The 22,997-nt window shown below is 37.4% G+C and overlaps 1 protein-coding gene across 3 annotated transcripts in view; it reads left to right on the top strand.

Annotated features, from left to right (window-relative positions):
• The window catches only part of ETV1 (ETS variant transcription factor 1), a 97,788-nt gene that overhangs the window by 50,170 nt on the left and 24,621 nt on the right, over nt 1–22,997 (top strand). For all 3 annotated transcript variants that reach the window (XM_030933209.1, XM_030933206.1, XM_030933207.1), the window contains 3 exons: nt 933–1,062; nt 4,292–4,480; nt 8,525–8,772. In XM_030933209.1, the coding sequence (XP_030789069.1) occupies nt 933–1,062; nt 4,292–4,480; nt 8,525–8,772 (567 nt within the window). The remainder of the gene's footprint in view (nt 1–932; nt 1,063–4,291; nt 4,481–8,524; nt 8,773–22,997) is intronic.

The raw sequence follows: 22,997 nt of genomic DNA, 5'->3' as shown, positions 1-22,997 counted from the left end.
ACCATGTTGCTCAGGTTGGTCTTGAACTCCTGACCTCAGGTGATCCACTTGCCTTAGCCTCCCAAAGTGTTGGGATTACCGATGTGAGCCACAGCGCCCGGCCTATAGCATGTTTTTTAATTATTGGATTTAAAAGTGTGATTCCCTTCCCATATACGTATTTTTTACGTTTTCATATTTTGTGATGTAGCTTTGTATGTTATTAAACATAAATGCATATAAGCATTTATGTGCTTTAAGTCACAGTAAAAAGGTGAAAACGTCATTTCATATAGAATAATTGTTTCATGGTAGATTACATGTGACAAACAACATTTACGTATTTCTCAGATTTCATCTTCACAGTTCTGGTAATTAGATAGGCAGATACTTAATCTCTATTTTATAGATGAGAACTGGCCTCAAAGATGTTGACTTTTTGCCCAAAGTAAAATCAGTCACTTTTGGACCTGCGCCTGGATTTTCTTTGTCCTAGTCTAGTTGTCATTTCATTAAACTATTATTATTGATGCAGTTGATATATTTTACTTTCAATAATGCTTAAAATTGTATTTTGGTCTTTAGTTGATTCTTGGCTAATCAGTTGTAATTTTTCTGCTTTAGTCATTGTAAACCTTTCTGATATGTTTTCAAAATGTACTTTCTTGAAACTGAGCTTCTAGCATTGTTAATATCAGTTAAGCAAACTACAAGTGACTCACTTAAGTAATGAGAGAAAATTCAAGCATGCATTTTGTTATACAATAAAGGCAGAAAAGGAGTATACGAAGATTTTCTGAAATCTTCTGCTACTGAAATTCATCAAATGTGATTTTTCTTACATATAAAATATGAGATGTGAATGACATTTTCAACAAGAGAAGTAGAACACATTAATCTCCATAATTCCTAACAGCATTTAATTTTTGTGGGTATTTTGTTCTTTTTTCCAGTGGCTTTTCATGGCCTACCCCTGAAAATCAAGAAAGAACCCCACAGTCCGTGTTCAGAAATCGGCTCTGCCTGCAGTCAAGAACAGCCCTTTAAATTCAGCTATGGAGAAAAGTGCCTGTACAATGTCAGGTAAAGCCACCAGGTGTTTGTATATAAGATAGTGGTTCTTATTGAATCAAAAAGTCCAGAATAATATGAAATCTCAAGTCATATTTTTTGAGTTACATCTTTAATATGTAACAAGCTAATTAGGTAATGCATTTAGCAGAATTCTAAAGAACCATTTACCATCCAAACACACACTTTGGATTCATTTTAAAGCAATAATTTTTATCCAGATCATTAGTTGCTTTTCTACTGTAGGTATGCATCTTGGGTTTGAAAAAGGAGTTTTACTTGGCACAAGCAGCTTTTGAAAGTTCCCATTAGAATGAATGCATTATACACTTTAGATAGAGTTTGTAGAAAAAAAAAAAAAAATGAAACATTTGGCAGGCCTAAGCAGTACATTAGTTATCTGTCAGGTTTTGCAGATGATCTATAAGATGAGTTCATGGACAATTTGCAATAAAACTAGAATTTCATAAGACTTAGCAGAGGCTATTATCTATTAAAAAGCTGGTTGTTCTGATGATGATAATAAAGGATGGTGCAGTAAAAGTACATTGTTCATTTGTTAGAAAATTTTATCACATATATGTTCATTAAAAACCCTTCAAAGTAAATTGCATGATGCTACTTTTCATATTGGCCTTTAATTGTATAAAGAAAAAGTTGGCTGTTTCTGCTGAATATTATCACTCTCAATTACAGTAGAAACTTAGTTCTTACAAGGAGTTTGGAAACTTACACAAATGATTCCAGATATTCGTACTGTTTTATAAGTTATGTCAATTCAGATTCATCATACATTATGACCCAAAGGAGTCTTCTATTAAATATTTCCTCAGATATTTATTGCATGCACTGTTTATGTCCAAGATATGTAAGATTGTAGAAACATAGGCCAGACGTGGTGGCTCATGCCTGTAATCCCAGCACTTTGGGAGGCAGAGCTGGGCAGATCACCTGAGGTCAGGAGTTCGAGACCAGCCTGACCAACCTGGAGAAGCCCCGTCTCTACTAAAAATACAAAATTAGCCGGGCATGGTGGCGCATGCTGTAATCCCAGCTACTCCGGAGGCTGAGGCAGAAGAATCACTTGAACCCGGGAGGTGGAGGTTGTGGTGAGCCAAGATCGTGCCATTGCACTCCAGCCTGGGCAACAAGAGAGATAATCCACCTCAAAAATAAAAAAGAAACATAGACTTGTGCCATTATGGCAGCTGACCAGTGCTCAGATATTTTATTACCATTTGTTCTTGCAAACTTGTCTTTTGTGTTTGCTTTTCTAAGAAGTTCACCAGAGCCCGAAATTATAAACAGGCTCAATTGAAACTGCAAAGTTTTATAAAAAAGGTCTCTTGTAGAAGCTAACTATCAAAGTGTACTGAGTTCAGATAAGACAGTATTGATAGATCTGAGTTTTATTTTATAGTTTAGTTTTGTTTTTGCATTTTCTCCTTACAAGTACTGTGTATCCACAACATAATTATTTAACATATTGAGGACTTTCTAGTCAATGCCAGTTAGATATAGAATTGTCATTGCCTTTCAGGATTAATCAGAATTGTGATTGTGAAATCATCACTGTTTTATATGCCATATCTGACATCCATAAATCAATAATAAAGGAATTGCCTGATTATTTTGAGTTTCTTTTGGGGGATGAATAATCTCCACAGTGATATATGGTATATGCAATAAATTCTGATACTTCCATCTCTATACAGAAAATATTATTGAGTACAGCATTTCATGGGGGAATAGTTTCATTTTTTTCTTCATTCATGAGAATGAGTTAGGTTAACCATTTCACAAAAGAAGTGGGTTTTTCTTCAGAAATACTGGTAAAGAACATACGTGTAACCAAACATGCACTTCATTATATGAACATTGTTGACTTTGCTTTAAAGCAAGAGTGGGCTTGTGCAGCATGTATTCCTTTACTCCTTGTAAAAGGTTTTTGCAGGTGGATATAATTCTGTTGCATTGATGGAGCAATAGAATAAATTATTACATAATTTAATTCAAAAAGAAATATTTCTTTCTAAAGGAAAAAAAGTGTACTGATGATTGCTTTTTATTTTATTTTACTTATTTTTTTTTGAGACAGGGTCTCACTCTGTCAGCCAGGCTGGAGTGCAGTGGCGCAATCTGGGCTCACTGCAACCTCTGCCTCCCGGGTTCAAGCGATCCTCTCACCTCAGTCTTGTGAATATCTGAGCCTACAGACATGAGTCACCATGCCCAGCTAATTTTTTGTATTTTTAGTAGAGACGGCATTTCACCATGTTGCTCAGGCTGGTCTTAAACTCCTGTGCTTAAGTGATCCTCCCACCTCAGCCTCCCAAAGTGCTGGGATCACGGGCATGAGCCACTGCGCCCAGCAAAATGACATACAGCGTTCTAACTTAGAAATGTCCTGTTGTTAAAAAAATTTAAGGAAATTTAGTTTTAGTAAAATATTTTATAGATGACAAAAACTAGTTAAATCACATTCCTGAAAGTTACACATAGGAAAGCAGTTTAAAATCATAATATAAAAATCAAGCTTACTCATTTTATTATTTTGTAATTGTGAGTGTTTAGGAGTTAGACTATAATAGGATTTTATTCCTAATAACATTATTTTGTACTTATTCTCCAAGAAAGTTTAAATATATGAGACATTTTAATTGACCTCATTAATCTTCATTATCCCATGTGAGGAAGTTAAGGCCAAGCATCATTTATTTAATATAATAAAATGAAAATAAAGTAAAAGCATTGCCTTCTTAAAATCCCACCACAAATAAAAGCAAGCCAGGTATAGTCTCTACCTTATTAAGCTGATGTTAGTTATTATTTTAAAATCTTACATAATATAAAAGAAAAATGTAGTGTTAGAACTATTTAATGATTCAGGAAAGATCTATCAAACTTTCTTGAATAGATATATCAAGAGTAGATGGAAAAAATACCACTACTTTTCTGGACAGTAATTTTCCATATACTAAGTTGTTTGTATATGCATTAAAAATACACATTTAATATTTGTTCTGTTACAAGGTTTTGCATTAATTATCCTATTTTCTGTTTAAGAGTGTTGTGATTTTTGAAGTTTATCTGTTCTGGATTTAAAAAACAACAGCAACAACAAAGTTTTCATTTCCATTTGACTTAAGTTAAAATATCTTTTCTTCCTTTGGATTAGAAACTTTTTTAAAAAATAGCTCCAAAGAAAGAAATGTTCTCTTTTCTTTTGTCCCCTGGGTAGTGCCTATGATCAGAAGCCACAAGTGGGAATGAGGCCCTCCAATCCCCCCACACCATCCAGCACGCCAGTGTCCCCACTGCATCATGCATCTCCAAACTCAACTCATACACCGAAACCTGACCGGGCCTTCCCAGCTCACCTCCCTCCATCGCAGTCCATACCAGATAGCAGCTACCCCATGGACCACAGGTAACCTGCAGATACCACTTTTCTAGAAACTGTTTTTTGCATTCTCGGAAAAAATTTCTATTAACAGTTCTGAAGACCTAGAGTAGATTTAAGGTGAGCCTATTAATTTTGCACATCTGTGCAAAATATTTTTAGAAAGAGCTCACTCTATCTATACTTATAATTTGTGGAGAAAGTCATTTATAAACATTCCTTTTATAAACATTTAAATTGGTTGCTAAAATGGAAAATTAATCTATCTACTGACATTTGAGCATTTCCCTTTCGCTTTGCTTGAATTAAATTGCTTCACTTAAACTTTAAATCAGATCATCCCATTTTTATGAGCATATGTGTGTACGTCTTCTGTAAAGTTAGGAGACTAATTTTAGTAGGTAGCTTATGGAATTAGGTTTTTTACCTTATATTGAATGGTTCAGCTGTACATAGTTTTGCAGAATAGAACTTATTTGATTAAAACTGTTTACCATCCTTTCCAAGTGATGAATATTTAATATCAATAGACACATGACTCTGGACAGTGAGAATATACAATTAAAGAGATAGAGACTCAATTAGTATTACTTAGAAAGGAGCAAGACAGGAAACATAGCATAGATCTAAGGAGAATACTGTGTTAGGTAATTTGTGACTCCTTGAGATTAAGAAATTCATATTTAAATAAAATATTAAATAAAACCTGTAGAGGTTCTGAGATGTACTACCTTAATATACAGCTTAAAATCCAGGTTGCTCATATACAGCAGCTCTCCTTCTTTATCACTTCTGCTTTGTGCTTTTATATGCAGTGGTGTGCTGGTAAATGTTTAGCAACATTTACCATTTACTGGCAAATGTTTAGCCTGCATGGGAGAAAAACAAAAAGGCCTCATCAGTAGCTTTTGCTGGGTCTGTGATGTACATATTGCTTTCATGGCCCACGATGAGCCATCACTGTGACAACCCTGAATGCCGACTTGCAAAGATGCAATAGCACAGCATAATGTAGTATTTCTAGCATATGGATACGGGAGACATAAGTAAACTCAGGTGTGTAACTGGTAATGAAATGTAGTAAAATAATTAGAAAGTGATGAGTTTTGCATTTTTATCTTTTGTTTTTAACTTTTTTTTGATTGTGAAGTTGTATAATTTAAATTAATAGTGGCTGTGTTTAAGAACTGGCTCAAAAAATGCCTGCAAATTTAACAATAAGTCAGTGCAAACTGGCTCTGAGACACCATTGTAAAAATAACTCAGCCAAAGGAATCTTCTAGATCAGCAGAGGAAAGCAGAAGATGTGCCACTGGCAACTTTCTGAAAATAAGGGAGCACTCAAGTCTGCTTTTTATAGGTTTTTTCATGGGACTCAATCTCAAATTCAGAAACTCATTTTGCTATAAAGGGCATAAGATGAAAGCATTCTTTACAATGTGATACAAAGCCTTATCTTTTCCACCCTTGTATCCATCACTAAGTCCTCTTGTGGGGTAGTTATCAAATGCTTCCTATTATCTTTTTCTTCTCACCCCGTAGCCTTGAGACTTTGTCAGAGTGCAATGGTATGTGCATCTGTGTAAACAGTTTTGTAAATACAGATGAAAGAATTCTTATTGCAGGGTGGGCCATTAAACAGATGCACATTGTGCACCGCTAAAAGGGAACAAAAGTATGAACAAACAAAGTTTTATTTTCTCCACTACTGGTGACTTCTTGGAATTCTCGATAACTGAATCTCACTCTTCTGATCAGTGCCAGAATTATAGATTGTATAATTCACTTTTTGTGCAAACTGGTTATTTCTTAGGGAAGGTGACTGCTGAATAAGCAGTGTGCCTGGTTTTAGGTGACCTAACTTGAAATGCTTTAGCCAAATCCATTTTAGTTTCTCTACTTGAAGTCAAATATTTGAGACTGAGAACAGCCGGCCCGGAACTCCAAGAGGGAAGCTCGGGGTCTTTTCCCACTGACCCCTGACTGAGTTTTGAGGACAGTACCAGCTGGCCAGTCCCGGGAAAATCTCTAAAGCCGTATGTTTCTGAGGAGGATTTCTTAGAGGGCTCTGGCCAACAAATGACAGTCCCTCAGTTATAAATGGCAAATTTGCTCTGGGAACAGATCCTTTCCCCAGAACACCCCCTCCAGCCAGGCACCCCACTTCACTCTGGGAACGCTTTACGGCCAACTGGCCTGCACCCTGCTTCCTTTCCTCAGCCTCACTCTGCTCCTCGGGCCAGCCCTTTGGCACTTTTTCCTGAACCCACTGTGCAGGAGCCCTGTCTCTCTTTCTCAGTGTTTCCACCACTTACACCCTGTTTTTCTTTATCTGGGAGTTCATCAGCATGTTCTCTGTATCTGTTAACTCCTTTCCAGAAGCTTCTTGAATCACTTTCTCTTTACCGTTGGTCAGCGACTCCTAAGAATTGCACCGAAACCTTGCAACTTCTGGGAAGCATGCGAGTTTGATATATACATGTTCCCCAGCAACTTCCAACTGGAATCAGGTCGACTCGTAAAAACAAATGGCTTGATTCCTTACAAAGCTTTCAGTTACAAGTATTATTAACTTCCTTTTAAGGCTTCACAAGTGAGCCAGTTTCTTATTTTAACTTCAAGTTACAATTTTCTGATTCACTCCTTGACAGTTCTTAATGATAATTTCTGTTTCTTTTTTTGGCTAATGAAATAAGCAAGAGAAGGGAAATGAATGCAGTGCCAGTCAGCCTAACTGCTCTGCAATATCCGAGTTTCTAAGTTTATTTTCTGCAGGTGTAGGTGGAATTTCAGTGCTTTCCATGACCGCCAGTGAGCCTAGAGTTAAATCACAGGATGGAGTGTTCTTAGAAATGCTAAAGCAATCTCTTTGCCATTCTTTAGCTTTTACCTTATTTTCATTTAACATTACGGAAATTAAATGCTAACTTTCCAAATTAAAGTCTCAGGAATGCTTTTAGTAGGGGGGTTAATAGGCTTATATTTGCTCATAGAAATGTTATAGGTTATTTTTAAGCACTCCTGGGGCATTTTTAGAGCACTTTTAAATCTTTAATTAATCCACATCTTTGTGGTGGGTCAATGATATTATGGATGAGAAACACAGAACAGTACGATTATGTGATTAGCCAATCGTTATAAAGTATAACCAAGAACGAAGAGGCATAGGACTCATTTCTAGCCTTCTGCTGAGGCCTCAGAACTTCCTCATATCCTAACAGTGGGACTTGCCCTAAATCTATATACCGCTATATGTTATTTTCACCTTTGGAGATCAGCTGTGTATTTACGCTTATTTTTATCACCCTGATACTGTATTTGAATCTTTTGGAAGCCAGTATGGTCTGCATTGCTGTTTGACAGTAAAGAGGTAGTCTTTTTAAAACCAGCTTGGGTTTGAGTCCTTATAATAAACAGTTTTGTTTATTGCTAGAAGACAGTGTTAACTAGGACATTGTTGAGGAATTGAGAGTCCTGCTGATTTAAGAAGAGTCATTCCTCTCTTGCTTCCTCAGCAATGGATGGTAATGGAAGGAAAACCAATAAGTAGATTTTTGTTTGGTTGGTTTTTTGTTTATTGATCAGTTTGGTAACAGAATTAAAAGATAGAGGATGTAGTTTGAGATCAGACTCTATTCCTCCCTCCCCTTTTTTTTCTTGTATATAATCATTTCAGACCCTTTTGTGTGGAAATTATCAGTGATCCAATTGATTTAGAACTGGTCGTTTTAGCCATTAATGGGTGTGTGTGTGTGTGTGTGTGTGTGTGTGTGTGTGTGTGTGTGTAAAACCCTCAAGTTGTTCATTGCTCTCCAATCTTTACTCAAAGTACATCTTTAATTCATATACTGCAACAGTGCTGCAAGAGACTGATTAGAAGGGGAGTATAAGTCATCTGATTACAAAACGTAGCGCTACTAATCCAGGAAAGAAATGTAATGCTTGTTAAAGATTTACACTTCAGGTCAGCTGGTATCATGTTCATTCACTAAGAAATGAAAAACTGTATCAGTATTTTAAAGAATGTTCCATGTTACCATTTCATCTGAAACACACTCTCTTATTCCCTAGATTTCGCCGCCAGCTTTCTGAACCCTGTAACTCCTTTCCTCCTTTGCCGACAATGCCAAGGGAAGGACGTCCTATGTACCAACGCCAGATGTCTGAGCCAAACATCCCCTTCCCACCACAAGGCTTTAAGCAGGAGTACCACGACCCAGTGTATGAACACAACACCATGGTTGGCAGTGCGGCCAGCCAAAGCTTTCCCCCTCCTCTGATGATTAAACAGGAACCCAGAGATTTTGCATATGACTCAGGTAGGCCCCTGCTCTACTCAAATTACATTTAAGGCACCTTTTCACCTCCCCTGTCACATTGGTTAGTGTTGGTATCAGACTGGGTAGCTCCGGACCATTTTTTAATGAGATCTTTCAGATATTGTCCCTTCATTGAAACTTCATCTACATGTAAAGATTTAGACTATCAAGTCATTTTGACATGAGGTGATGGTTGAAATAGTGTCTGGAAACAAAACCAGTTCAAAGAAAAATACACTTTACAGAATCATGCACAGTCTCAGCTTGAGAGGGACATTGCAATGTTTTTTCTTAATTCTGCACTTTTTTCCTTCTTATTTTGCTACGACAGTGCTACTTAATAACAATGTTTACAGAAAGTAATATTCTTCTGAACTAGGTCACATATTGCTTATAACATTTTTTAAAAAATTACTGAGGTCCTGGTGCGGTGTGTCATGCCTGTAATCCCAGCACTTTGGGAGGCCGGCGGATCATGAGGTCAGGAGATGGAGATCATCCTGGCTAACATGGTGAAACCCCATCTCTACTAAAAATACAAAAAAATAGCCAGGCGTGGTGGCAGGTGCCTGTAGTCCCAGCTACTCTGGAGGCTGAGGCAGGAGAATCCCTTGAACCCGGGAGGCGGAGGTGGCAGGGAGCCAAGGTTGCACCACTGCACTCCAGCCTGGGTGACATACTGAGACTCTTATCTCAAACAAAAACAAAAACAAACAAACAAAAAAAATTGGTGGCAAAGATTCTAAGTGTTCTTAAGTAAGAATTCTCACATATTAAGCGGGGAATAACACAGATTATTCGTAGAGCTTAGCTTTGTCTCTGTGAGCTAGAAAGTAGTACAAAGCAGCACGTCAAGTAGGGGAGAGGGGTTTCCTGAAAGGAGGGAGGGTTTAAAATCTTTTCCAAGCCGTACACAGTGACTCATGCCTATAATCCCAGCACTTTGGGAGGCCGAGGTGGGCGGATCACAAGGTCAGGAGATTGAGACCTTCCTCGCCAACATGGTGAAACCCCGGTTCTACTAAAAATACAAAAAAAAATTAGCTGGGCGTGGTGGCGGGCGCCGGTAGTCCCAGCTACTCAGGAGGCTGAGGCAGGAGAGTCGCTTGAACCCGGGATGCGGAGCTTGCAGTGAGCGGGGATGGCGCCACTGCACTCCAGCCTGGGCGACAGAGCGAGACTCCGTCTCAAAAAAAAAAAAAAAAAAAAATTCCAAATAGTACCACCAACTTTGCCAATATTTGAACCTTGAGACCTTAGAAGAATTACTTAACTCTGCCGAGTTTTTCCTTCTATAATCTGACAAATCAGGACATCTGTTTTTAACACATCTCAGGTATTTTGAAAACTATGAAATACAAGCTAATGTTTATAAGGTTGCCATGTACGTGTATTGTTAACATTATTGTATCTGTGATCAATAGATGGTTGTGGATGTGGACATATTTGAGAACAGTATCATTTCCTTTTGTCTGGATATAAAGTTTGGGCATTCTCTAGGAAGCGACTGTTACTTCCTCTGCTGAGTTTTTCTTTTTCTTTTTTTTCTTTTTTCTTTTTTTTTTTTTTTGAGACGGAGTCTCACTCTGTTATCCTGGTTGGAGTGCAGTGGTGCTGTCTCGGCTCACCGCAAGCTCCTCCTGCTGGGTTCACGCCATTCTCCTTCCTCAGCCTCCGGAATAGCTGGGACTACAGGCACGTGCCAAGGCCCCCGGCAAATTTTTTGTATTTTTAGTAAAGACGGGGTTTCACCGTGTTGGCCAGGATGGTCTCCATCTCCTAAACTCGTGATCCGCCCGCTTCGGCCTCCCAAAGTGCTGGGATTACAGGTGTGAGCCACCGCGCCCGGCCCCCTCTGCTCAGTTTTTGTATCATTAGTCTACCTGAGTAAAGAAAACTATCTCCAGGTCTTGAGTTACCAGTTTGCATATAAGATTACCTACTTGATAATGAACTGTCCTTAAGGCTCTTCAACAGAGAACCCTATGACTTAGAAGTCTCCTTCTAATCATCCTTCTACACTGGCCAATAAGTTCAAAGGACAAGGGGAATTGGCCCCCTTGAGGCATGCCTCAACTTCTAGAAAGCATGCAGGCTCCCCAAGACCTATGAATTCTCTGCCCAAGTGGCCTTAAGTCTACTTACAGGGCCTGAGTAAGTTCATCCCAGGCCCTGTTTTCTGAAAAGCAGAGCACGTTGCTCCTATATATAGCCCTAGATTCAAGGGTGGCTAAAGGGCAGCTGTTTGTGAGGGCATGAGGATGAATCTTGATGTGTGAGACTCTTACAGTGTGGCCCAATATTGAGCTCAAGGATAGGAAGAGACACAAAATTTAGGGTGTGCCAGGATCTGAAGACTGGGTACTGGCTCTCTTCATACCATACCCTTCCCGGATCATTTTAGAGATTTCCTCAACTACTAAATTTGACAGAGCTGCGAGGTTGTTATGGTATATAGTTGCAAAGATGAGGAGGCATCTTATTTATCAGTTTGCTTGGCTGATTTATAATTTAAGAAATTTTAGCAGATTATATAAGGGTCTTATTTGAATTTTTGCCTCAGGGACTGTAATTTGGGGAGTATCTTGAAATCCCCCTTGTGGTTTCAGTTTAGAATCTTTTGTATCTGTCCATTGGTGTCTATAATGAAGAACCCTGCAATACAGTGGGCTTTATTGTAAATAGCATACATTTCTCTCTGTAAATTTCAAATACTGTTAATTAATATTATCTTTATTCTCCAAACCACATTTTAATTTGTTGTCATTTTTAAAATTAATCATGATTTCAAGAAACTTTATGTGGAAATCATATAAATTATCACAAATAATCATTCCAAAGAACATGTATAGCATAGCACTTAAAATGTTTCTTTTTGTGCTCTAGAAATGTTTTTTTTTTTTTTTGAGGTGGAGTCTCACTCTGTCACCCATACCGGAGTGCAGAGAGGTTCATTCTCAGCTCACTGCAACCTCTGTCTCCCGGATCCAAGCGATTCTCCTGCCTCAGCCTTCCGAGTAACTGGGATTACAGTCACCCACCACCACGCCCCTCTGATTTTTGTATTTTTAGTAGAGACGGGATTTCACCACGTTGGCCAAGCTGGTCTCGAACTCCTGACCTCAGGTGATCTGGCTGCCTTGGCCTCACAAAGTGCTGGGATTACTGGTGTGAGCCACCATGCCCTGCCTAGAAATGTTTTTATATGTATGATACCAAAAAGAGCAACATTGAAACTCTTCTTTTTTTTTTTTTTTTTTTTTTTTTTTTTGAGACAGAGTCTCGCTCTATTGCCAGGCTGGAGTGCAGTGGCGCAATCTTGGCTCACCACAACCTCAGCCTCCTGGATTCAAGTAATTCTCCTGCCTCAGCCTCTGAAGTAGCTGGGATTACAGGCATGCTCCACCATGCCTGGCTAATTTTGTGTTTTTAGTAGAGACGGGGTTTCTGCAGGTTGGTCAGGCTGGTCTCAATCTCTTGACCTCGTGATCCGCCCGCCTTGGCCTCCCAAAGTGCTGAGATTACAGGTGTGAGCCACCTTGCCTGGCCTGAAACTCTTTTCTTGATTCTGTGATTGCTCCATGTATATCTTCTCCTCATATTTTTATTGTATATACAGTTATATGTAGTGTAGTATTGAGAATGTATAACTTTTCTTAAGAAGATGTGAACCTAATGGAAAAGAGATTTTACGATTCTAATAAGGGCAAAATATAGAATCTTGTGCTGTAAGAATTACATTCATACATAATACGGACTTCAGAGCCAGTCACTCTTTGACCCTCAAAAGCACAGACAGTCATATATAATCTTCAAAACATAGTCCAGCATCGGTTTTTGAAGGTATGTATGGCATCTCTTTTGTAAGTATGCCATGTCTTGGAGATTACTTGTAAAATACTTACCTAAAAAGCTGTTAATTTTATATTGTATTCTCCCCTTTAAACTATATTTAAAATTACCAAAGTTGTATACCACCTTTGAGTTCTAATTTCAATATTGCCAGTAGGATACAGTTGTGTTTTGCTTGAATAGGTAAATAGTAAAATTATATCTTTCTGATAGGATTTAAAATAAATATAGTAACCCCATAACCAGGGCCTATGAAAACTTAATCTGTGGGTATCAAAATGTATTTTGCTGGCCACGAAATTGCTGCAGTTAAGTTGACACATCTGTATATGTCATGCATTGCAATCAACAAGTATGATCTGTAGATATTTTGTTTGCTTGTTGTTAGTTTTTTCATCCCTGCTGAAAGTACACTTAATAACCTTTGAGGAAATCTAATGTATTTATCACTGAATCACTGATTTCTTTTTTCACTTATTGGTGTTGAACAAATAGCACATTAGGAAGCACGTAGACTTATATGTGGTTTAAAAACAATGTAGAAAGCATTTTCTTTTGTATTTGTATTTGTATTTTGAGATGGAGTTTCATTCTGTCACCCAGGCTGAAGTGCAGTGTGTGATTTCGGCTCACTGCAACCTCCGCCTGCCAGGTTCAAGCAGTTCTCCTCCCTCAGCCTCCCAAGTAGCTGGGACAACAGGCATGTGCCACCATGTGCAGCTGATTTTTCTATGTTTTTAATTAGAGATGGGGGTTCACCATGTTGGCTAGGCTGGTCTCAAACGCCTGACCTCAAGTAATCCGCCAGCCTAAGCCTCCCAAAGTGCAGGGATTACAGGCATGACCCACTGAGCCCTGTCGTAAAAAGCATTTTCAAAGTCAATTACGATCTCAGCATCTACAATCCGAAGGCTATTCTTATGGAAGGCCTTTAGAACTCTTTATTGCTTAATTCTATACACCATAAATGTTGTGAAAATAAAAGAAGCCTCGTAAGGGAAAAGGTAGCATGATTGTGCTCTAATAAAGCCTGACATTAATTATGACATGGGAAATGGAAGGTCTATTAGTTATAATTATAATTACAGGAATGCAATTTCAATTGCCTAATATTTAAGATAAAAAATGCAAAATACTATGTTAGTAGAGTAGGAATTTTTATTCAGGAGAAAAGGAAAAAACTTTGATCAGAAGACAGTGAGGAAACAAGAAATAGATATTTAGGGCCAATTTGATGAACCAGTACAGTATGATCATGATTGTATCATACTAGGTTCTAAAAGATCCAATGCAATCCATCTATTATTGTCCCTTTCCTTCTCTTCTCTAGCCTATTGTGCTGCATAAAGCAGTACACATTTTTTGTTGTTGTTGTTGTTGCTTGGGTGTTTTTTTCTAAAGCCAACATTTTTTTTTTCATGCCTTTATGGCCTAATGCCCACATAACAAATGTTAAATACACATTGAGTGCTTCATCTGCAGTGCCTCATGGAGATTCCCGTACAAAGTATCCTATTTTCTTAGAGTCAAGACTGTTTTCTCATTTTCATGACCACATATGAGGTTTTTGCAAATTCATAATGTCCAGTGAGTCAAATATTTTAGACGTTTATAGCAATATATTTTATTAGAGCTGAATGTGTTAGTTGGTTGGTTGATATTTTGCTTTTTTTGTTTCATTTTATTTTACTTGTTGATATCTCACAGTAGATTTTTTTTAGAGGGGTAGTGGGCACATGAAACTAAACTTTGACTTTAGAAAATATCAGCACACAATGTTCACATGTTTTGATGGGGGTAATTTCACTCTCAGGAATTTATTCTAAGGAATAGTGAAAGATGCATAGTGAATGTTTGAGAGAGACAGAGAGAAAGCAAAATATTAAAAATATTTACTAGGTGAATGGTAAAGTAAGTTATAGGTACCTGTAAAAGAAATATTGTGCAGCCATTAGAAGTGAGATTTTTGAAAAATATTTAATGAAATGAGACTACTGAGTTTTTAAAAGTATATAAAGCATAACATAAAGCATAACTCATGCAAATTAAGAGCCAGTGCAGAAACACCGTGGCTGTATATAGGTGGTGATATTATGGGTGATATTTTTTATCTGTGAAGTATTAATATTTTATATTTTAACAATGCTTATGTTCTGCTTTCCTAATCAACCAGAATAAGTATTTTTTTTCAAAAAAATCAATCCATTTATAGTTGAAGAAGATAAGTGTCCAAACTCATCATGTCAGTCCTACAAGTGAAAACAACTAAAGGATGTTATAGTCTCATATGTTGTAAGTGTAAATGACTTTCTATTGGTTTGTGTCTTGGACTGCCTTAGAGGAGGGAGGGAAAATAATGCCCTACTTAGTGGGATTCATGTTCCCCTTGCACAGTGCTTGCAATCCTACCATTAGGATTTTATTCCTTTGCACGTTGTAGTGTATTAAAAATCTTTACCCAGGAGTTGGTTGGAGGAATAATATACATTAATAAGGTGTTTTTAGCCCTTAAGACCTATTCTGTTATCCTAATTAGTTTAAACAATGCTTCTCAGCCTTGTGGTGGAGCAACTTAATCATGGTAGGGAATGAAGAGAGGAAAAGAAGAACTTTCAAACGCAAGAGGAAGATAGCTAAAATAAGAAAATGAAGGACAATGCTGCGAACTTTGAGCTTGGAGAGAACAGAAAATACAAGCAGAGGGTAGGGGTGAGAACTCAACATCATATGTTTGCCAAAGAAAATGATTTTGCATTTTTAAATTGTGTTTCTTAAGGCCACTCCTGCCCCTACTGATGAGGCCTTTTTTCAATTTGGAGGCATGTAACTCTTTGGCGGCAACTGTTGTTCCCCTATTTTAAATTGGGAAGTTGACACAAATAAATGTTTCATAGAATTCTAAATCCTTTTATCATGAAAGCTCTTGAAGTTCACCTACTTCAAACTTCTTCTCCACACCCAAATTTTACAGATAAATATCTGAGGTACATCCAACTGAAGTAACTTACCGTCAGTTACACAGATATATTGTGAAGCAGCCAAAACTAAAATTAGGATTTTCTAATTGTTAGTTTAGTACAGAGTTCATGATTTGTCTTTCTACATAATTGTTCAGATTGCAAGCTCCGCCCCCTGGGTTTACGCCATTCTCCTGCCTCAGCCTCCGAAGTAGCTGGGACTACAGGCGCCCGCCACCTCGCCAGGCTAGTTTTTTGTATTTTTAGTAGAGACGGGGTTTCACCATGTTAGCCAGGATGGTCTCGATCTCCTGACCTCGTGATCCACCCGTCTCGGCCTCCCAAAGTGCTGGGATTACAGGCTTGAGCCACCGCGCCCGGCCTCGAAGGCTTTTCGTGCTCCAGGGCAGTAAGAGCATCTGCTTGAAGATGTGAGGTGTGCTTTCACTAATTTGGGAGGAGCACATTTCACATTAAATAGTGCCCGCATTTTACTCTAAATGTTAGGTGTTCACTGCAGTGAGGTAGAAAAATATAGCAATTCAATGATATAAATGAGGAAGATGCATTCTACTTTCTTTTAAAAAATATACCACGAGCATTCTTAAGAACAGAGATTATCAAAAAAGTGATCTTTTGTGATCTTTTGAGATTATCAAAGAAGTGTTCTTTTGAAAAAGGCTGAAAAACAATGAGAAGAAAAAGTGGCTAATTAATGACCCTTCCAAGCTCTAAGTCCTTGATTGCATGAACTTAGAGCTTGAGTCTTCTCATTGGACCTCACTCTTTCTTTCTTAATGCCCTTGATGGCTCGCTCAGTGGCTTACACTTCACCTTGAGCTGTGCTTTTCAGACCATTGTCAGCTGAATCCATTTTTCAGGAGTAAGCTTATGAGGGACTACTGGATCTCAAACAGATGTAAAGAAAGCTGGTTTTGAGGAATAGGGTGCTTCTTCCATTCTTCATTTTATTTTATTTTTTATTTTTTTTATGTTTTTTAAGGCGGAGTTTCGCTCTTGTCACCCAGGCTGGAGAGCAATGGCTCAATCTCAGCTCACTGCAACCTCCCCCTTCCGGATTCCAACGATTCTCCCGCCTCAGCCTCCCGAGTAGCTGGGATCACAGGGGTGCACCACCACGATGCCCGGCTAATTTTGTATTTTTAGTAGAGACAGGGTTTCTCCATGTTGGTCATGCTGGTCGCAAACTTCCAACTTTAGGTGATCTGCCCGCCTCAGCCTCCCAAAATGCTGGGATAACAGGCGTGAGCAATCGCGCCCGGCCCATTCTTCATTTAAAATCCATCCATTATTCACCCCAACAACCCTTCCCAAGCTCCTCATACACGTCTTTATTACCCTATTAGAGCTTTGACAAAAGCCAGTAGAAAAGCCTGTAAATTTAGAGAACAGTTATCTGTCCTTAGCACATCGAAAAATTATGTGTAGGCAGAAAAATGATGAAATAAATACTGAAAAAATATTTACCTCATGTTAAATATGTTAAAACTGGAATATGTTTAACATTCATCTGTCAGAGCTGACAAATCTATCTGCTATTCACATAGGCCCAAGCTGGCACTTTAATCAAGAAATTTAAATACTCTTGGGTTTCTGAAATGGCAAGAGAGGAATGTTTTTATATTGTAAATGTTATTCTATGTTTTGCTGTGTTGGTGGATATTCATCCTAATCAAATAGTAGGAAAAGTAGTGAAGTAATTCCTAATGCTGCCTGTAGTAGTAAGCATTGCTTGGACTTCCCCTTGCAGAGTTTATAATATGGTTTGAAAGTGAAAGTTGTAGGATTAAATCATTGGGTAATGCAGCAAGAACAACACGGTTATTTTCTGCATCTATATAAAAACATAAATGAGTAGTGTTTTATAGGTTTGGAGATGAGGTGTCAGAGCCTCAATCAACTGACTAAACTTGCACAAAACCTAAGAAAAAAATAACAAAATTCAGAGGGCGAAAATATCCCAGTTATTTATTTCTAAACGATTACTATTGCATTTATTACTACTACTCGTCTAGCAATATCTCAGAAATTGTGTCATCAGGATATTTTACCTTAAAAAACAATTTATTACTGTTTACTTACAAGAGGAGATATGTATTCTTGGGAAACTAACCTCATATTTTCCAACACATTTTTCTTTCATCCTTTCTGAACAATTGGAGCACACATAAACAACCAAAAATATTATCCAGGAAACAGAAAGCGTACAGTGATTACAAAAAGGAAAGCTGTTGAAAGATACTAATTAAAGTCAGATGGAACACAGGGAGTAGAAATAAAGGTAACTGATGTTTAGTTTGAATATCCAAGGTTTGCCATAAACTAGCAGGCTTTATTATTTCCAAAATGAAAAGCCCATGATCAATAATTTATCCCTCTTGAACATTCTATGTGTGTGTGTCTTGTTTTGTTTTGGCTGATGTTTTTTAAAGAGATGGGGTCTCGCTGTCTTGCCCAGGTAAGTTGCTAACTCTTGGCCTCAAGCAATTCTCCCTCCTTAGCCTCACCATGGTTGGGATTACAGGCACATACCACCACTGTTTGAACATTCCAGTGTCACTTACTATTCAGTGTTTTCATATTGAAGAAATTATTTTATCTTAGTTATTTTTTAAAAATTGTATTATTGCTGGGATTCTAATTAGGCAGCTAAGGAGGAAAGGAAGTAGGATAGTATTTTTCCACTCATATTCCCTTTGAAAGTGTGAAAGAGTCACCAGGTTATTATGAATGTGTGCCTTCTTCTTAGCAACCACGTAACAGTCTCAAGGCCCGCCGCCCTCTTATATAGTTATAGGAGAAGGCCTAGAATTATAAAAACCACAATATCTAGAATTCTGAACACCTAAACAAATTATTTCAATATAGATAATGCATATACTTCTCAAATCAATCTATTACGAGTTTTATATGCTAATAATTATAAAATTGTAATTCATGTATTACATTGATCAGACTTTAAATACATTGAATAATATAAGTTAGGCAACATATTACAATTATTTTAAATATGAAATATTACATTTGAAAATATTCATCTTGTTTGTCATTTTTATTTACATATTTTTGAACCACCTTAAGGAGTAATTCCTTAGAAAATATTGAATATTTTTAAAGCCCTGGAAAAAAAGTTAACAAAAAATTAATAATTCGGTATACGTTCACTCTTTAGTGATTTTCCTCTGTCCCATATATTTTCTGAATGGTGGGTTCATCTCCCACCTGCCTATGTTAAGTATTTTTGTTTTGAGCTCTAACATATGGCCATAAATTTATTTATTCTGTATGACTTTATTTATCAGATATTAGAAATTGGAGGTTAAATATTTGTCATTATGCCATAATAAATAATCCTTCCCAGCTTTAAAACCAAAGATTGGGCAATTTTTATGTTTATCCTCTTCTTTTTCTGTGGGCATGATAAGGATCTGTTGATCAGTGGTTTAGAGATATACACAGGGACTGTTGACTGCAACCTTTTTCTCACATGGCTTCAGGTCACTGAAAGAAAAAAGCGATTTTTTCCCCTTTGGAGTTAAGGATCAAATTATAAATGACTGATAAAACCCATTCCATATTTAACACTATTCAGGATAGGACTGACTCTTCATAAACTATTTCCATTTCCATAATTACTCATATATTGCTTCCTCCCCCTAAAAACTCTGGATATTTTTAAATATTGCCATCTTCAGTAATTTCCAGTGCAGCAATGATTATGATTCTATGAACTGTGGCCTTTTGTACTTGATATGTAACACTTCCAAAGGCCAAACCGTGGCCTTATTCCATTACAAAACATCATTTGCTTATGGCTACATTTTCTCCTGAAACATGGCCACTCATTTTTTCCCTCCTAACTCTAAAACTATTGCTTAAAGAAATTCAAGTGTAGGATCACTTGGGAACTTTAAAGAATGAGCTATTGAACTTTCAGAAAATGTTAACATCCTAGCTCTTTCTCAATATCCAAAGATAATTTTCTTTTACTCAGCCAGTGATTTGTGGACTAGTAGATCACTTAATCTCTGATTTTTAGGTGCTTTAATTATGAAAAGTGACAGTGATGTCTTCCTAATTGATTTTGTTATTATAACAGAGGTCATAGATTGGCCTCACAATTTGACTTTGACTTTTATTGCTTAGCATGTCTCATATGAGTTTTCCTCATTCCTTTTGGAGTTAAAATTGCAAATCTCCCAAACCAGTACTCTGGCCCACTATACCAGTTTTTCTAAGAAATCCTTAAATATGCTCTAAATCTACAGTTACAGTAAGTGGCATTGGCTCTAGTGATTTGATTTGAGAATTGAGAGTACAGTCTGGATTTACTCTTTATGCATTAACACAGGCCAAATGGACAGGGACTGCATTTTAAGTCAGTAATGGAAGGCTGAAGGCTGTCTTAAACCAATCATACCAGTTTTACCCATGACTGATTGATCCCTAGGGGCAGAGCCCTGTAAGCATTTCTCTTACATGAATGGATGCTATAGAGCCTGGAGTTTCATTCATAAAATGGAGACTGAAAGGACACACACACGCACACACATACACACTCACTCTTTCTCTCTCTCTCTCTCTGGAATGTCCATTTATACAGAGCTGAAGGGTGTAGTGTTCCATCAGCTGCTGCTTTTGCCAGTTGACTGGAAGTAATGATTAATGCTCATTGGTCCTGCTTGCAAGTAACCTGACACTATTTATGGCCTTGCAGTGTTCCTAATGTATAGTGAATGAGAAGACAACATTCTCAAATCAGAAACATAAACAGGAACTGGTGGGTCTGAATTCCATTCAAATATGTCATTTCAGCCTCACAGTGTTTGTCTAACTTGGATTTTACAGGCAGGAAAGGGGGAAGGGATGGATAATCTGCTTGTGAGTTGTACTAGCTTGGAAAAAGGCAATTAGAAGGGGGTGGAGTGTGCTTTTATAGTGTGGGACTTTTCGTTTCTTTTTTAATAAAACAACCAGGATATTTAGCCCCAGAACTGCTTATTTCAAGTGGGTAAAGTGTACATACAACTGTTTTTCTAAGTGGAACTGAGATTTGAAATTAAATGAGTTTAAAGATACATGTTTGGATCTCTCTCTCTCTCTCTCTGTGTGTGTGTTTGTGTGTGTGTGTCTTTGTGTGTTTTTGTCTGTTTCATGAATGTGAACAAAAGAAGAACTTTTAACTTTTTTGAAGTGTTTACATAACTAAGTATATGATTTTAGCTTTCGAATATAGTTGTAGAATTTTTACACTTACGTGATTTCTATATTTAAGTGAGTTAACTAATAGCTTTGAGGAAAAGAGACATTTTATTTCATAAAACATTTTCAACTAGGATATGAACAACTTGAAAAAATTTTCAAGGAGTTTTTATCAGATTAAATAGATAGTTATTCTTGTGTGTGTGTGTGTGTGTGTGTGTGTGTGTGTGTGTGTGTGTGGTTTCTATTTAGTTGTTTCTAACAGTCTGGAAAATTTTACAGGAGAGTAATTCAAAGATAAATATGAAAAGTATCAAAAACACAAAAGCAAAAGAACAACAAGCATGTGTTATTGTGATTCATTTAACTATTCTCTTTAAAAGTGTTTTTGAACTCTCCATTCTGGTAATTTTTGTGTGTGTGTGTGCGCGTGTTTTTTTTTTTTTTTTCTTTTTAGTGTGTGGGTCTGTACAGTTCACTGCTTCATCTGTTTTTCTTAATATTAAAAACTAAAACCACTCATGTAGTAGGACACTGGAAATATTAAACTAAACCATGGGCCTGACATCCATTTACAATTTGTGTCATATTGAGCATGTTTTGTAACCCCTTATGCCTCCAGTTTCCTCATTTATAAAAGGGCAAATAACTCTCATCTCTCAGTATTTTTGTAAGGGTTAAATATGGTTATGTTCATAAAGTTACTGATACAGTTTCTAGCATGTAATGGGGTGCAGACAATAATAAAGGATTTCCGTTGACGCGATTTTATTTTGACTAGATACTTCTTCAAAGACTGCTAGTCCTTTATTAAGATGCCATTATTATTTCTAACAATTAAAAGTCCAATATTTGGGGCTAGAGGATAAGATAAAATAAGAGAGACGATACTCTTAAAGCAATCATATTGTGCTAGTCCAGCAAGATACTGTAGGGTTACACTGCTTCTGATATAGGGAAACAGTCTTGCTGAACTTCTTACTAGTATTATTCATATTCAAAGCAAATAGAAAAAGTTTTCTGAATGTTTTGGTGATCCAAGGAGAGATGAAAACAAGAAGACAAAGCTGTTCATGGTATGTTTTTTTTCAAATCATGTAGATTCCAGCAAGAGAGAAATTTGGCACTGAAATTCCACATTAAAACCACTATCTCTTCAGAATTTTGTGTAGCCCATTTTGGCAGCTAATGGCATACTGTATCATATTTTCTTTTAAACCTCTGTTAATTGTCAGTGTTTGGTAGTATGAAACAAATACTCTAAGTGGGTCAGGCGCGGTGGCTCACGCCTGTAATCCCAGCACTTTGGAAGGCCGAGGTGGGTGGATCACTTGAGGTCAGGAGTTCAAAACCAGCCAGACTAAGATAGTGAAACCCTGTCTCTACTAAAAATACAAAATTAGCCGGGCATGGTGGTGCATGCCTGGAATCCTAGCCACTAGGGAGGCTGAAGCAGGAGAATCACTTGAACCTGGGAGGCAGAGGTTGTAGTGAGCTGAGATCACACCATTACACTCCAGCCTGGGCAACAAGAGTGAAACTCTGTCTCAAAATAAATAAATAAATACTCAAAGTTACAATTGTGCCTATGTTTTCTATCACTTCAACTTTATTTTAAAATTTCAGCTTAATAAGACTATCACAGGCTTGTAAAACTTGTAATAGTGTGAGCCTAGTAGATCATATAATCTAATGTTGTTTGGATCTGGTCATTATTTGTGTGGGGTACTGTCCAAAAGAAAACCCTAGGTGCTTACAAGAGAAGATTTTAATTGTGTAGATAAAACTCTATACTGTTATTTTTTGCCATGTAGCCTTAAATTTTCAAAAGCACTTAAATTCAGATAACTGCAATAACTGCATTATTTACTTATTTTACTTTTACCTTTTTTTTTTTTTTGAGGTCTAGCTCTGTTGCCTAGGTTGGAGTGCAGTAGTATGATCTGGGCTCACTGCAACCTCTGCCTCCTATGCTCAAACCATCCTCCCATCTTAGCTTCCTGAATAGCTGGGATTACAGGTGTGTGCCACCACACGCAGCTAACTTTTTAAATATTTTTGGTAGAGATGGGGTTTCACCATATTGCCCAGGCTGGTCTTGAACTCCTGGGCTCAATCAATGCTCCCACCTTGGCCTCCTAAAGTGCCAGGATTACAGGTGTGAGCTACTGTGCCCAGCCTACTCTTTTTTTG

The sequence above is a fragment of the Rhinopithecus roxellana genome, chromosome 6, assembly GCF_007565055.1.
Source record: "Rhinopithecus roxellana isolate Shanxi Qingling chromosome 6, ASM756505v1, whole genome shotgun sequence".
Lineage (NCBI taxonomy): Eukaryota > Metazoa > Chordata > Mammalia > Primates > Cercopithecidae > Rhinopithecus > Rhinopithecus roxellana.
Note: the sequence above shows the minus strand (reverse complement) of the source record. Positions and strands in the feature narration are given on the sequence as shown.